This window comes from Lipotes vexillifer, unplaced genomic scaffold (genome assembly GCF_000442215.2).
Source record: "Lipotes vexillifer unplaced genomic scaffold, Lipotes_vexillifer_v1.1 scaffold102, whole genome shotgun sequence".
Lineage (NCBI taxonomy): Eukaryota > Metazoa > Chordata > Mammalia > Artiodactyla > Lipotidae > Lipotes > Lipotes vexillifer.
Window position 1 is genome coordinate 5,629,395 of NW_006786541.1, and position 16,185 is coordinate 5,645,579.

Here is a 16,185-nt window from a genome sequence, read left to right on the forward strand (position 1 = left end):
GTAGGGAAATAGTCAGCCAATTCCACAAAAAGAGCAAGTCTCTTTTAGTTACAATCAGTACTGGCCACAAATTAAAACCAGACTGCTTATGTCATCTGATCACCTGCACATAGATGCCAGGTTTTCCTAGTTAATGATCTAATCACACATTTAAATCTTAAATATGATTTTGTATCACAACAAACAAAATTAAGAGAAAGGAATATGTGTGCTTAAGGTGATTAAAATCTACCAGGAGTCACACTATTTTAAAAAGAAACAGAAAAAGTACAATTAAGTGATTTAAGATGTTCTATTGAAATGTGGCAATTAGAAATTTTCTTTAGAATTCTAGCCTCCATTTCAGAATGTCAGGTTCAAAGTAGGTATCATGTGGGAATGTCCTTCTTTCTCAAGTACTTAATTTTTCTCCTCCAGGAATGGAAAAGAGAGAAATTTTGAGTGTTGGGTGAATAGAACCATAACATTTACCCCAACTTAAATGAATATAACTGAAAATCTAATAGATACCTCCCTTTCATTGTTAAGTATGTTTGAAAAGAATAAATTCACAGTAATATCTCTACTGTCCTCATCCCATCAACCCAAACTTACTTTTTAAGAGTGACAGAGTACTTCAGGGATGAATATTTACATTACTCTATAAAGTGATTACACAATTATCCTTGGAATGTTTTAGCTCATAAAACCAATTGGAGTCAAGTTAGCAAAAACATTCCTTTTTTTCCTGCTTGGGTGATTCAGTTTAGTCATATGGATCACCCCAATTCAGGGCAGTCCACTCTGTTTAGCTTTAGAGGCTGGAGGTGTGCACTGTGCTCTTGATTTCAGTGCATCCTTCCTGTAATTAATATTGGAAACATCTCTGCAAGGCAAAAAGGCATGATTTTCTGATAGTTGTTCAGCAAAGATGAAAAAAAGTAGAAGCTTCTGCTAAAAAGATATTTTTTTCTTTTTATCTTGTCACATCCAGTGATGAATTAAAAGATGATGCCATCCGCTATGCTTTTAAAAATAGATCCAAAGCCTGTGTGGTAGCTGATATCTTTAAATGTTCTAAATGATGAGGAAATGAATTGGGAATTTTCTTTATTATGTGAGAATAGCTCGCTATATATCTTAATTAAGATACACTTCCACAGAAAATGAGAGGAATGCTTTAGACGGGCACTGTCCAACAGGTTCCTGTAATAATGGAAATGTTCTATATCTGAAAAGACAGTAATGTATCTATGTCTGTACAATACAGTAGCTACTCGTTACATGTGACTACTGAACACTTGAGATGTGGACAGTACAAGTGAGAAACTGAATTTTAAATTTTAATTTAATTAATTTAAATAGTCATTTGTGGCTACTGGTTACTATATTGAACAATACAGGATGAAATCACTCTTCCTTACCCACCAGTTTAAAATTAGATAAACTATTTTGAAAGAAATATTCTAGGAGTTTCATAAACTCCAAAGGCTATGAAACGAAAACCAAAACTCTTTAACATTTTGGGAACACCTTTATCTAATTTGGAAAGAAGAAAGACGGAGAAGCTTATAAATTTTTCTGAACATGCTCTAACACAGAAATTATTACCGATATTTCATTATGTTTAGGCTTCTATTAGCTCTTTTGTCAAGATGGTTTGACTAGCAGTTCTCTTTAAGTTCCAATACGTTAAATACCATTAAACACTTTAATGCTAACATTAAACCTCCAATGTGTGAAAAGTTTATGCTAATAGCATAAATCATCTCCAGCATAATCTTTATCAACTTACCAAAATAATAAAGCAAAACAAAATCATTTGGCTAATTTACCCTACCATCATAATTTTAAAATAAAAATGTGATATTATATTCAGGAGCATACACTTAATTTATCTCATTTTATGTAACTATATTTTGTATTAAGCGATAAAAATTTTTCAAGATCTAGCTGAGTATCTAAAACCTGACAACTAACAAACAAAACAGTTCAGGTCACTGGAAAAAAAGAAAACCCCAACTCAACTCAAATTCTAGCTTTAAAATCTGTAATTAAACCTCTGGGCCACTGATTTTAAAAATAGGCACATTTAAGGGTCAACACTCAAAAACTAAGAAAGAAAAACTAGGTAATTATTATAAGAATTTTTTAGTTACTGCTGGTCAACCCATGCAAGTTTCATACACAATAATATACATAAACAGTTTCCTTCTACCTCTGCATTTTGTGGGACCTGAATTTACTAAAAAGAGGCTGCTTAAAAAAGAGTAAGTAAAATTTCTGCTTTAAATAATTGGACTCACTGAGATAAGAGTGCTAAGTAAGTAAAAGTTAAAGAAATTTTAGATTAAGAAATTTAACTAAATTTAAATTTTAACTAAAAGTTAAAGAAATTTCCTAAAAACTATTCCCTACTGATTTTTCTGATCATTTTGGATCCACTGTTTTCTATGCATACTGACCTTATGCATAAACTCGGATAAAAAGCATATCTTTAACATAAATGTCAAAATCTTAAAGTTTCTGAAATCCAGGGCTTCCCACTTTCCTGGTTCTTTCTTTAATCAAAATTAAAACAAGCACAACCCAAAAGAAAAAGACATTTAAAAATTTAAGTACATGAAATAGCAGTCTAATTTAAGAATCTCCTAATACCCAAGAATATTTAAACAAATGACAGATTTGATAAATATCTCAATGTTTTCAGTATTTTAATATTACATAAATGTAGTAAATTTTGCCATAAAGTCCAACCTACTACTCAAGTTTTTATGGTAATTCCAAGCCTATGGTGGGGGGGGGGGCGAGGAATATTTATATAGTTCCAGTACTAAATACTGTAAGAACTGAAACCAAAAGGCATCATAAAGCAAAATGTCTGAAGTAGGACTAACTCAGGGACACACAAGCTATCCATGAAAGATTCTTTTCATCTAATTAGTTAGCCTGATAAAAACACAACTGAAATTTCTGTAAAAGGCATAAATATATGTTCATATTTTCAACACTCATAAATAAAAGGACCAATATCTTTTCCCAAGAATTTCCGGAGAACGTTTAGGGGTGAAATAATGTAAAATTTCCTTTCTAACAACGGTAAGAAAAAAGAATTCTAGCTTTCAGTACAAAGCAGCTTAAAATCAATTACTACTGCTGCTGTCTAAAAAGTATAGTTGAGTAATAGCGGTTTTCAAGTGTGAGAATTTCTTCTTAGGTAAGTCAAACACATTTTAATTAATCTTAACATCACTGGGCGTATTTTATCAGTTCTTTATTGTAACCAGTATCATTTTTATAATAAGCACACATTTTTTTCCTGAGAGATAAACCATGGAATTTTTAAGGGACTAGGTTTGAAACTTGTATGCTAGGATAATGTACTGAACAAATCAATGAGTGTCACTTCTTCGCTATCTACATTTTAAAAATATTTAGACCCAACAATACAGCACCTGATCCCTTTCTTCAATATGTTCATGAGCTAGTGGAAAGGGACATAAATTTCCTTCTAAAAGATTAATAAACCTGACCCGTGACAACATATTCTCCTGGCAGAGGCTTAACTTCCTGGTATTTGTGTCCACTTGAATCAAGAAAAAAAGACGTTCTTGGATTTGTATCTAGAATATAGTCTCATACATTTTTGATAAAGGGAAAAAAATCAAAGCAGATTTAAGCTAAACTCCTTGTCATCCAATGTCTTTAGCATTCTATCTTCAGAGAATTCTTAAATGACTTCATGTTTTCCTCATCATACAAATGTTAGATTTAACCCTACTGGGCCCATAGCCAGCCTGGAAATTCGAATTAATTAATTATATACTTTCCTCTCTCATGTTAATTAGCAGTAAATCCCCAACGGAACAGAAATGTAGCTCTATATACTCTCATATTGGTTTCCGTGCTTTTATTAACTGAAAATGTTTATTTGAAAAATAAATCTTAGAAGTATTTACAATGCAATTTTAGCTACTTTGCTGCTCTAATTCTTATGATAATACAAATTATGTGGGGAGGCAGGTGCCAAAACCATGGCTATACCAATTTTCACTACTATGAGTTCTATTAGAAGAGGCCTGCTAATTTCCTGCATTTAAAAACATATCTAGGATAGTTTTAAGTTCTTCATCTTAAATAGAAACTAGTAAAAAGCTGCTTGATTGACCACATCAATTAGCATTCATAAAATTGTAAGTCTGATCATACATGCCAGATATATTTATTTGTAAGAATGGCCTACTGTTTTTCTCAGTGACATTTTCTTTCCAACGGAGTACTTTGATACAACCAGTATTAAGGATAAGTGAAATCTGGCCCTTTGCTATGGAGACTAGTTTACTTGTCCTTGGATGATAGAAAAGAGAAAACCTGCTCTTAGGAGACAGACCTGGGTTCAGTTCTGGCCTCAACACTTAACTAGCAGGGTGGGGCTTAAACAAGTTACCTAACTTCCCAGCACCAATTTTTCCTTACTTATAAAAGGAGGCTAGTAACAGCTAAATGACAGAGTGGTTATGAGAATTAAATGAGGTAAACATAAAGTCCCCAGCGTAGTTCCTGACACAGAGTAGCCCTTATGATCATGTTAGTTCCTGTCTCTTCTTTCCCAGATTCCATACAAAGAAGGTGAATATTCAAAATGTGTTTCTAAGCTTGAGTTTTAAAACTTGGATTTCTGTGTTGTCTCTAATAATATTAAAATAATCCCCTGAAATAATGAAAAGAGCATCATGTCTGTACTTGCTGCAATTTTTATACCTGGAACACTTTATAGCATCTTCAGTTCAAGGCCTAGAAAATGGAGGCTGATGAGATAGGTGAAGAGAACAGGAATCCTCTCCTCCCAAAACTTTCCTTCCTTTACCTCTAAGACTTTCTACCTTTCTGCATAAAGGACACAATTGAGTCATATCAATGAGAAAACTGAGTGCAGGCCAAGTTCTTTATAAGTAAGGAATCTCAGAAATCCATTATTCCTTGCTATTTTTCAAAGTTCAAAAAAATAGATAATATTCAAAGTGATTTTAAGTCCCCTATTTTTCATAAACACATATTAATATCTTATAGCATGGTACATAATACAGCTACACAAAAGCTACATGTGATATAAAGCATTAACCCCTTCTCTTTTCTGATAGTGGTGAAAACAGGGTTAACATTTTTGCCTTTTCTTTTCTGCACATAGATGCCCAAGCCTCTTATATTTCCAACAGTACAATACGGCCACATAATCTTAAATAAGAAAATATGAAAAGGCTCTTCTCTTATTAATCTATTTTTTCCTAGAGTCTGTTCAGTCTATTTATTAAATTACTCCAAGCATCCTTAAATATATGGAAATCAGCTTGAAAATTTAAAAATAAAAACTGGAAAAAAAAGGAAAGCATTTTCTTTAAGGCCAGTATCACTCAGGATTTCTCACTCTTTCATAATACCCGTAAAAGGATCTTAAAAATGAAATCAAAATATTAATATTCAAAATATAAATCTGTTCTATCATCAAGATAAATTGATAAAATGGAGTTAAAGAGTGAGCTTAAATTTAACTGGTTCATTATGAGAATTATACAAAAATTCCATAACTCAAGTGAGGAAATACATTTCACTTAGACTCTGGCAACGTTAAAGTGCTAGTTTTTACTATAAAGCAATGATGGGTAGACATTTCCCAATATATACAAAGATGAGGTATTTACCATAGTCTTTGGATAATATAATTATATACTATACGATTTTCTTATTGAAGCGTTAGAACAATAATAATAAACTAGATGTGGTAAAAGTAAAACACATATAAGACTAAGGGCTTATGATACAGAGGACTAAGAAAATATATCATCCTTTACGCATTTTTCAAGAACATAAAAGTCACCTTTGACCTATATCAAGCACAGCCTATCAACTTTCAGGCTACACTTTTCTGACATACCAGCCATGTCATCTACCGTAAGCCTGGAAATACTTAATACGATCAAAGCTGTTCCCCACCCCTCCACCCCTAAATGTAGAACAAAGAGAAATGCTGTAATAGAGTGATCTGTGCTCTTGAAAGAATAAAATCTAAACTCAATCTGAGTTATAGTCTCTCTGCTTCAGAGGTCCTGTATGATTAATTTTACTAAACTTGCACACACACCATTTTCAAACAGACTATTTTACTTAGAATTGGACATAAAAGAAAAAATTTTCACATTTGAAAGACAGTTGCCAAGGAAATTACATAGAGATCAAGTTATTTCACTTATACCACCCATCTAAATCTACCTCTCACATTCTCCAAAGCTCTGTTTATATGGCTAGTGTGAACACATACTTTTTAATGAGTTTAAGGATATTTTGGCTTGTCATCTAGTGAGAAAGCTTATTGAAAAGTTAAGAACCAAATGCTAACGAAGTCCAAAGAGGCCTTACCAAAGCAGTCAGAGAACGAAAAAGTGCTTTCATTAGTTCTCACGTACACTGGTTAAAGTCATATGCTACTTTAAAACATTTTCAAGTGATAAAAAGGGAAGGGACCAACATAACTGACTGTATACCTATTTTAGGAAAATGTGATTAATTTTTTTTATAACTTCAAACATTAACATTAAAAATGCCTCCACTCCTGACCAAAAAAATTGCTAAAGTCATTTACGTATTTAATAAAACACCTGAGCCAATACATTGTTTTGGAAAAACTGAGGAGGAAAACACTGAATTCCTGACATAAACCCAAGATTGTTATTCACTAGTATAACATTTTTATGTTTATCAACTATCTTATAAAGATAAGTCCTACTGAATATTCCAGAGAAGTTCACCTTCTTTTTAGAATACACAAAATCCTCTGACTTAAAGATATTTTTGTAGAAACATACTAAGTAATTAATACTGAGTAATTAATTTAACAAACAGAGAAGTTTTACTTAGCAACACAGAAGGGTATTATTTTAAAACATCTAACCATGTGCTATAAATCGACCAGAAATACATTCTTTGCAAAATGTATAAATGCACTCTTTGAAAAATAGTGATTTATTTTATGAATCTGTACAGGGTCAAAATTCTAGTTTGATTGGAAACAGATGGTATCTGAGTAAAGTCAGGCTCCGGACCTGAAACTCCAAACAGGAAATACGGCCCTCACTAGCTGACTGCTTCCCTAATCATTCCCAGAGCTTCATACTTGTTATTTTTATGAATATCTAAGATGACTTTCATCTTTCTCTTCTATCTACAAAGCATCAAGTAATCTTCCCTCTTTCTCTCTCTCTGTTATATATGTATTTTACATGTAGATTATATGTTTACAATATAAGAAAACATTAAAACTAATGTACTTTCAAGCTCATTACTAGTAAAGACATCAGGCATTAAAAATATATCCCACAAATTCAAGTTTATTTTCTATATTATTTTAAAAATAAAAGCCAAAAACTATTGAGTAACTGTGTCAAAGACAACTTTGCTAACCTTACTTACAAAGAAACATACAATCTTAACATATTACAGAATATGATAAAACAAAACCTCGCAGGTTTTAGTAAAAAGTAATTAATCTACCCTCCTTTCCCTTAAACCAGTTAGAAGCTATCTGAACAAAGAAAAAGACTTACTGTTTTTCCATTGTAGTAATACATCAAAGAATTGCTGCCCATTCCAGGGACAGGATAAGCACAATACATGTTGATTTTGAAAATGTTACTGTTTGCAGCTAATGCACTCAGCTTCTCTCCAAGACATACATCCACACAACCAAACAGAGTTAAGTCTTCAGCACTATGCATCCACACATGATCTACTCAAAAGGAACTTATGCAAAATAGGACTGAACCAACTCACGGAGCAGAGAGGGAGGGTTTGTGCTGTAAGTAACCTCTTTCAATCTCTATCAAGTCCTCACACTGGTGGAGGATACCAATAAGACAAATTCTGGAATTTTAAAAAAATACAAGTCACAAGTGCTAAATAATAAAAAGTGATACAGTGTCTTGGAGATAAATATCCCAAGGAATTATTAATACCGTCATATATATAGTATATATGTCTCTTTCAAAGAAAGACAAACTGACAGATCTGCTAACCTATTTTTAGTTTAAATTAGAGCACTTGTAGCAGGGAAACCTAGCTTGCTACACCTCTAGCAACATTACCATCTGGCATGGCCTACAGTTGCTTCTAACTATGATAAACACATGATCAAGCAATCAGGAATTGGAAACACTGAATCATGTGTAACAAGAAGGATCTAAACAGTTAAGCCTTGTACAAAGTCACTTCCTGGAGAAAGCGGACCTGTCATGTAAGTATCTCTAAACTAGCTAGAACAAACCATGATTTTTTATGTTATAAAAATGGTATGGAAAGAAATTTGAAAGGAACACATTTCATGAAAAAGCTCATTCCAACAATTCAAAAAATTATCTTGAAAATAAATGATCTGTTTTTAAAACATAATATTTAATATAGGTTTTCAATTATAAAGCTCCTTAATCCTCACTCATAACACCAATTAAAAGTTTATAATGGACTGCACTTTCCTAGAATATGTACTAAGCAATTCAATAATTAAAAAGAAAAAACAAACAAGGTTTTGTTTTCCCTTACATAAAAATATGAAAGGCTGGTATGTATAGACAAAATGTGCACTGTAGCTAATAAACTAAAAAAGATTTCTTGGAAGTCTTTCCTCCAAGTTCATTATTGTTCTTAACTAACACTTAATATACTCATATTTTATGTTAATGTTCAAATTTCTCAAAAAGGAAAAATAATCAGTGTGGGAATAAACATCTTATAGATTTAAAAAATTCGTTATACTTACAAGTCAAAAGGTCTTAGACATTGTTTTGAAAATACTTTGTTTCTCACACACAAACATATTTCATTATTTAAAAAAATTTCAATTTGTCTTTTGGTGTGGATTCTAACCCAGAAAAACAGAATAGCAACTTTTCTTTCCTCTCATTTCCCCCCATGAAAACCTCTTTGTACTATCTCTTCTCCCTGTGCCTTGCAGGTTCTCACAAAACTGTTAATCAGAGGACAGCTCACAAGCTGCAAAAAAGGGACACATCACTTTTTTAAAGGCACCTTTCATGAAGCAGAACTGCTCTAAGGGAATATTCTAGGAATATTCTATAAGGGACCCCCAAACCCGTCATTTTTATGAAAAATATTGATTAAAATATAACAATAAAATCAAGTAAGACAATAAGGCCAGCTAAGTTCATAATGTTTTAAAAGCTGATGGTGTTGGAATAACAATAAAACCTCCCCACACTCTCCAGATATAGAAAAGGCTAAGCAGCAGCTGCAAAAGAACATCACTGTACAGCAGACCATTAAAATGCCAGTCTGCAGAGTGGCTTGTAACTTCCTCCCTCCTGAGAGACCACAAAGACCCATTTCAATCCTTAGAGAACTGTGTAAAAAGCGTTGACTTACAATTAACAATGCCATGCCTTAAAACCATTCAAGAAAATTTTAGTCTTTTATAGACATAGTCTCTCTCTGACAGAACAGCTTAAAAAAAAAAAAAAAAGGAAAATCAACCATCCAAAATAATGTTTCCTTTTTTCCTTAATGAATAAAAAAAAAACAAAAACAAAAACTTACTTTTAAAATAGAAATTTAGGGGACTGGGGGAAAAGGGCAGCCACAAATCACGTCAACATTTTCTTCCTACAATCAGTAGGAAGCTCAGCTTCAACCTGAGAAAACTTTTATATATTGATTAAAAAAAATCCATCTACAGTAGTTAGGCTCATTTCTTTGGGGCTTGCCAGAAAAGAGAGAGTACTATGATGTTTGTTAAAACAAACAGCATAATGTAAATCCAATTATGCAATCTTGGCTATTAAAGCACAATGAAAATTTGAGTATTTCATTAACAGTTCTTTATTTTAGAGGCAACTATATGGTATCCTGAAAGTAATAAACAAATATCCAAGTTTAAAAAGTTCAGAGTAAAACCAGACAGTATAATACTCTTTTACTGTTCTAAAGCAGTTTATTAAGGAACTGGATAAGACTTGCTATTAAACCTGAAACCTGAACTTTGAAACATAATAGTTTCTAAGCAGAGCTGAGTAATTAATTAAAAGCTTTTGCTTCTACTTTTCATTCCTCCTCTCAGAAACACAGATACAAAATCCATACATGTGCTTAAATGTAAGATGGAGCCCCCCCTCCCCCATGTACCCAACACAATCACTTGGTATACACTACTGCCTAAACTGAGGGCGGATGTAGAAACGTGAGGGAAGAGCGAAGAGGTGGGGGGTGGGGTGGGCGTTTACATACATATGGCATTAAATTTATTCCTCAAAAACAGCAAATCATCAAGAAAACTGGTGGTAATTTAAATCAAATAGTCCCGTATTTTACTCGTATGCTATGGTAATGTCCTTCAAGTTTGCTACTCCAAAATAACATCTTTTTGAAGTCTGCCTTACCCAAAAGAAAGTAAAACTGGTTGATGTAGACATATTTTTAACAGTTACAAATTATCTTCTATGATAAAGTCCTTTTTCTCTTCCTCAAAAATATTTTTTAAACAAAATCTAATTTAATCTATGTAACAGCTGCAGCACAATTTTTTTTCTTAAGCAGAATCATATTACAGGAAAAAAATGCATATAGATGGATCAAGTGCTGCTCTAGTCAATGCAGTTGTTTAATCTTTGCCTCTTATTTTTGAAGGAACATGTCAAGGGTTAATCCTATGACTCAGTCTGACAAAACGAGTCAGCTGGAGACAGGGCCACTTTTTAAACCTGATTTCAGACAGACGTGCAGCCTGCACAGGAGCTCTGAACTGTCATGCACTTTTTATCCTGAATGGTTTCCACCCGCAATTCTACGTAATCACTTATGTGTTATTCTAAGATTATGTGATCTGACTCAATATTCATGCTACCTAGTCCAACAATCTAAAAACTCACCAACTTTTATAGCAAAATGGGCATTACTGTACACACTGGCAACATGATTAATGAAAATGTCAGAGAACCCTGAAAAAATATGACTTGGAGCCATACATCTTTTATTAGGAAACTGATTATTCCTGGTTTGAGGATTACTGCATTTCACTGATTTTAAAATGTACTTCCCTGCCTTCAATAGTACAGGATGTGATGTTTATTGCCATTCCAACAATCATCAAGCACAGACCTAAACTAGATAAGAAAAAGCTATTATGTGTTTTGCCTAAGCAATTTACTTCTTTCCAGAAGATTTAGGAAAAAATGTTTCCAAAAAACCTACTAGGTAGAGACCTTCTGGCAACTTCAGTTAAAATTCCAGGCCCTTAATTCCTTCTTATTTTTCTGTTGACTGGGAAACAGATCATCCTTGGAGACCTATGCAAAATTTCCTGGGGTTACCCATGCAATATTTTAATTTATTTTATTAGCTCTTCTTTATCCCTGATATTTGGATTGCTATAACTCTCAAATCTGTTTTTTAAACTATCTTAAACACGAATGTTTCAAAAGGGACTTAAAAGTCTAAAAAAATTTTAAAAGAAAATTTCAATTTAACTGAATTACACATCTTGAATTAATTAATTACTAAAGGCCAGTTAGTGGTTAATATTATTGTACATTTTTCTAAAATAAGCAGACAATATTCCAGTGTCCCAAAAGGCCAAAAGATCTGGCTGGAAAAGTAAATCTAAAACCCACTCATAGGATTCCTCATGAAAAGTTTCAACATTATTTCTAAGTGAATCAATTCCTGGAAAATAAGACTTTCAGAGTGAAAAACAAAGCTAAACAAAGTTCACATGTGAATAATTCCACAAATGAACTCTATATATTCCTGCTTTACGAAACTCAGTAAATAACTAATACGTTATTGGTTGCAAGGGAGGTGTGGGGTGAGGATAGGTTTAAGAGGATAATAAATAAAAGAATCTACAAGTAGTAAGATACAAAAGTAAAAGCAAAAATGTCTCCTCTTCCTTATTTAGAATGTAGAAAGATGACTAGTAAATGAATACTGTCTCCTAAATGTGCAGTAAGACACCAAAAAATTCCAGGTATTATATCTGAACATATATGTTGCAAATTTTTCTAGTATATGCTGCTTTGTAAATAAAGTTACTCCTAAGTGTTCAGGAAGTTGGTCTTCTGGTCTTTTTCTAATATTTAGAAATATTATTTTTCTCACAATTTAGAAAATTTACTTTTGCAAAAAATAAAGCAAGAATATAAAACTCTAGCGTAATAATGCATCCCTCTCAAACCGATCCACTAACGATCAGTACCTATTATTTAAACATAATAATGCTATTTATCTGAAATCATATAATGCATCTTCTAACTCAACAATATTACTCTCATCTATCTTGCTGATACTAATCAATCAGTAAAAAGGCTTCCAAATACTGTCTTTCCACTGTATGAAAATATGAAAAATCAAAGACCTGGTTTTCTGATCTTTCCTCAGATGATATTTTGAAAAACTGGTTCCAATTATGCCTTAGTTGTGAGTACCTAAATCCTAGCCAAACCAATAATCAGAGTTATATTACAGATTGGTCTGAAAACTGGTACACAATTTACTTGGATATTGATTGGAAATGAGGAGAAATCCCCCCCCCACTTCTCAGTAAAATTTATGCTAAAGTTCACAAATCACATCATCTGTCTCAGACATAGAACATCAGATTTCTTATCATCTCAAGCCTAACATGAGTTTTAGAAATGCTTAATGCTTAACAAAAATAGAAAACACAAATCTGTATAGCCAATGTAAACAGTCAGCTGTATAAACTGCATTTATAGGGCAAAAGAACACTTGTTTAACTCCCCTTTTGACAACCATATGACCAAAATGAGGATGTGTAAAAACAGCCATACCTCCTGGAAGAGAAAAGCAGATAAATCTCTTTCTGTGGTAACTAAATAGTATCCCTCTGACATCAACATGAACAGAACTGACAGATCATACAAAGCTTCTAAAAGGCAATCATTAATACCCCTTCAAACAAGATAGAACTACCACTACTGAGAATATATAAAACATGAAGCAACTTCATGTTTCTCTTGATCATGAACTCACTATGACAAAGCAGTTTTCCACAAAAAATTAAAGTGGGGAGTCCCCCTCCCTAGTAATTCCTGCATTTCTTGGCTGTCCATTTCTTTCCCCATATGAATTGCAGTTTGTCACTTCTCATTTACCACTTGAAATAACACGGTAAGAGAATCATTAACTATGTTGCAACTTGATCATTTTCCTGCAGATGGCTCTATAATCACAGCACTAATGGTGTGTCTGCGGGTAAAAAAAAGTTGAGGAGAGTATCCAGGTTTTAAAATTCTTTAATAAACCAGCACTCTGATGAGCTTTCAAGACTGGGACAAGGTATTGCACTACTGACTTATTAGGTTACAACAAAACAAAAACTAGAAGCAAACAAAGCTATTATTTTAAACCATAAAGGTAAACAATTTGATCTTGGGTCCAGTTAGCTCTCCTTTAAGGAAAGTGCTCCCCGGTTTTTTATTTCTTCTTTGACCTGTGTAACTTTTTTCTTCTGAGCTGGAAAGTACCAGATCCTTTCGATTTATGAGAAATGGAACAGTACCATGATATTCTACTCTATTTTAAATTTATTTTTAAAGAGACCAGAAATAACATCTGTATCTTACTTAGCCCAGAGCCATTTCAAGAATCTGCAACTGGAAACTCTAAATAACTTATACATTAAGTTATTTCTGGCACCCAATCTATGTTTTGTTCCAGTAAAAATTCTTGCTAGTGGTATTAAGTTTTTAATACTTCGTACCTCTAATTAAGTACTGAGTATCTACCAAATCATCCTGCCTCATATTTTTAATGAGCAAGTAACAAAGCAGAGTTCATTTTAGCTACACTCACTGGAAGAAATCATGCAGATACTGAATTTATGAAATGACCCATCTTAAAAAGAGAATGGGGGCTTCCCTGCTGGTGCAGTGGTTGAGAGTCCGCCTGCCGATGCAGGGGACACGGGTTCATGCCCCGGTCCAGGAAGATCCCACATGCCGCAGAGCGGCTGGGCCCGTGAGCCATGGCCGCTGAGCCTGCGCGTCCGGAGCCTGTGCTCCGCAACGGGAGAGGCCGCAACAGTGAGAGGCCCGCGTACCGGGGAAAAAAAAAGAAAAAAAAAAGGAAAAGAGTAAAGAGAATGATTTCTAACCATTAAATTCTGGTGACCAACTCTCAACAAAAGCCAAGTAATACTTCAGTTTGAAAACATATATGAGGATGGTATAATAAACAGAGGAGGAGATGGGAGATAGTGTCAGTTTAAAGCAAAACAAGTTTCAGTAATGCTTACTTAGTATGCTTCACTAGTAAAGGCAATATGCCACCCCAACAAGTGTTCCTTACCAGACAGGTTGGGAAACACCGTCACAAAACTCTGAAAGAAGAAAATGTGTTAAGCTACTTGTTCTATGCATCTCTATCACAAATACTTATAGTAGGGCAGAATAATTCTCCCTACCACTCATTAGTACTCTGTAACATGAGATAAGCTGCTCAGGTTCCAGACACTGTGGCGTCATACCATATGATGAAAAAGAGCATAGACTAGGAGTCAGGAGACAGGGATTCAGGTTTTAGTTCTGCCTCTTAGGAGGCATGAGAGCTTAGGCGAGGTCACTGAATTTCCCTGAGTCTGAGTTTCCATTTCTGGAAAACTCAGGAATTAAACTAGGCCAAACATTTACTAGCCATTTCACCAACAGTAAAACCTTTTATTACCTACTCCACCCCAAAACACTGACTTCCTATTCTGAAAGATTTTTGTCTCCCAAACTTGTTTTGAGTTATAATGAATATTTTTCCTTGTTAAAAAAAAGCCATGCAACTCCCATTCAGAACTTCTGATTAAAAGGAAAATGAAGCATTGCCATGCTGAGCTGAGCTAATTCTAGTGAAAGAAATCTGATAGCACGGATAATTTATTTCAGTAAATTACACAATGTTAGGTTTTCTGAAATATTTACATTTTGTATTACTAATTTTGAAGACCCAGGTTATGACTCACTGGCATACATGATACCTAATGTCCACACACCAACCTTAAATTGTATTTTTATAGTCATATCTGCAAGTGGCACAGTTAAAAGCCCAGAGCCTCACATGAAATGAAAGGTTGATCAGATAGGGAATCAAAAACATTATTACAACTACTCAATTCTAAGCTAAGAGTCCAAATGCTTGTATTCTAGTAACATTTATACACTGACAAGTGAATTATCTTTACAAGGGGCTTAGTTATGTATTTCTAGTAATATTTTCATTTAAAACTAACATCTTTTTAAATAGCTCTGTAGTGTCTAGGATAAAATGGTAAAAAAAAATGAAAAGGGTTGACATCTTACCAATAGGTAACAACTCTTACCTAATTCTGTCATCTAATTAGCTCGATAATTTTGGTTTCTTAATGACGTGCAGTTTGATCTACAGGTCAGACATTTTATGTTTAATACAGCACCACCGGGAAAATAAAGATTTTTGGCCATATTCTTCAAATAAACATGTAAGCCTCTACAGAGGTGGCTTTGTTATAATTTTAGTAGGCAACAAGAGTTAAGGAGATAATCCTTAACTAAAGAGAGCTCATTTTAACTAAGTAGGCTGTGGCTCCTGCACTGTTCGGTAATAAAGAAGTTGGGCCTGTGATTTGCTTCTTTGTGCCTTTTGGCTGGAGAATTTAGTACATCATAAAAGAGATTATGTGGATTATAAACAAAGGTGGCTGTAATGAATACATAGGTTGGATAGTTTACAGGGTATAATACAAGAATAAAGGGTGAAAAGCATGTAGCAGTACCACAGTACCTTTACAGCTGTATGATCTTTTTTTAAAAATTAATTTATTTACTTATTTATTTTTGGCTGCATTGGTCTTCGCTGCTGCACGCAGGCTTTCTCTAGCTGTGGCGAGTGGGGTCTACTCTTGGTTGTGGTGTGTGGGCTTCTCATTGCAGTGGCTTCTCTTGTTGTGGAGCACAGGCTCAAGGCACATGGGCTCAGTAGTTGTGGCTCGTGGCTCTAGAGCACAGGCTCAGTAGTTGTGGTGCATGGGCTTAGTTGCTCTGTGCCATGTGGGATCTTCCTAGACCAGGGCTCGAACCCGTGTCCCCTGCACTGGCAGGTGGATTCTTAACCACTGTGTCACCAGGGAAGCCCCAGCTGTGTGATCTTGAGGAACACTGGGGT

The 16,185-nt window shown here is 34.0% G+C and overlaps 1 protein-coding gene across 3 annotated transcripts in view; it reads right to left on the reverse strand.

Moving 5' to 3' along the window:
- TCF12 (transcription factor 12) overlaps window positions 1–16,185 on the reverse strand; it is a 366,571-nt gene that overhangs the window by 46,825 nt on the left and 303,561 nt on the right. The window contains exon 1 of one of the 3 annotated variants that reach the window (XM_007458916.1): window positions 7,578–7,694. The exons of the other annotated variants lie outside the window; for them this stretch is intronic. Within the exon in view, the coding sequence (XP_007458978.1) occupies window positions 7,578–7,646 (69 nt within the window). The 5' untranslated portion in view covers window positions 7,647–7,694. Of the gene's footprint in view, window positions 1–7,577; window positions 7,695–16,185 lie in introns of those variants that run through there. 3 annotated transcript variants of the gene reach the window in all.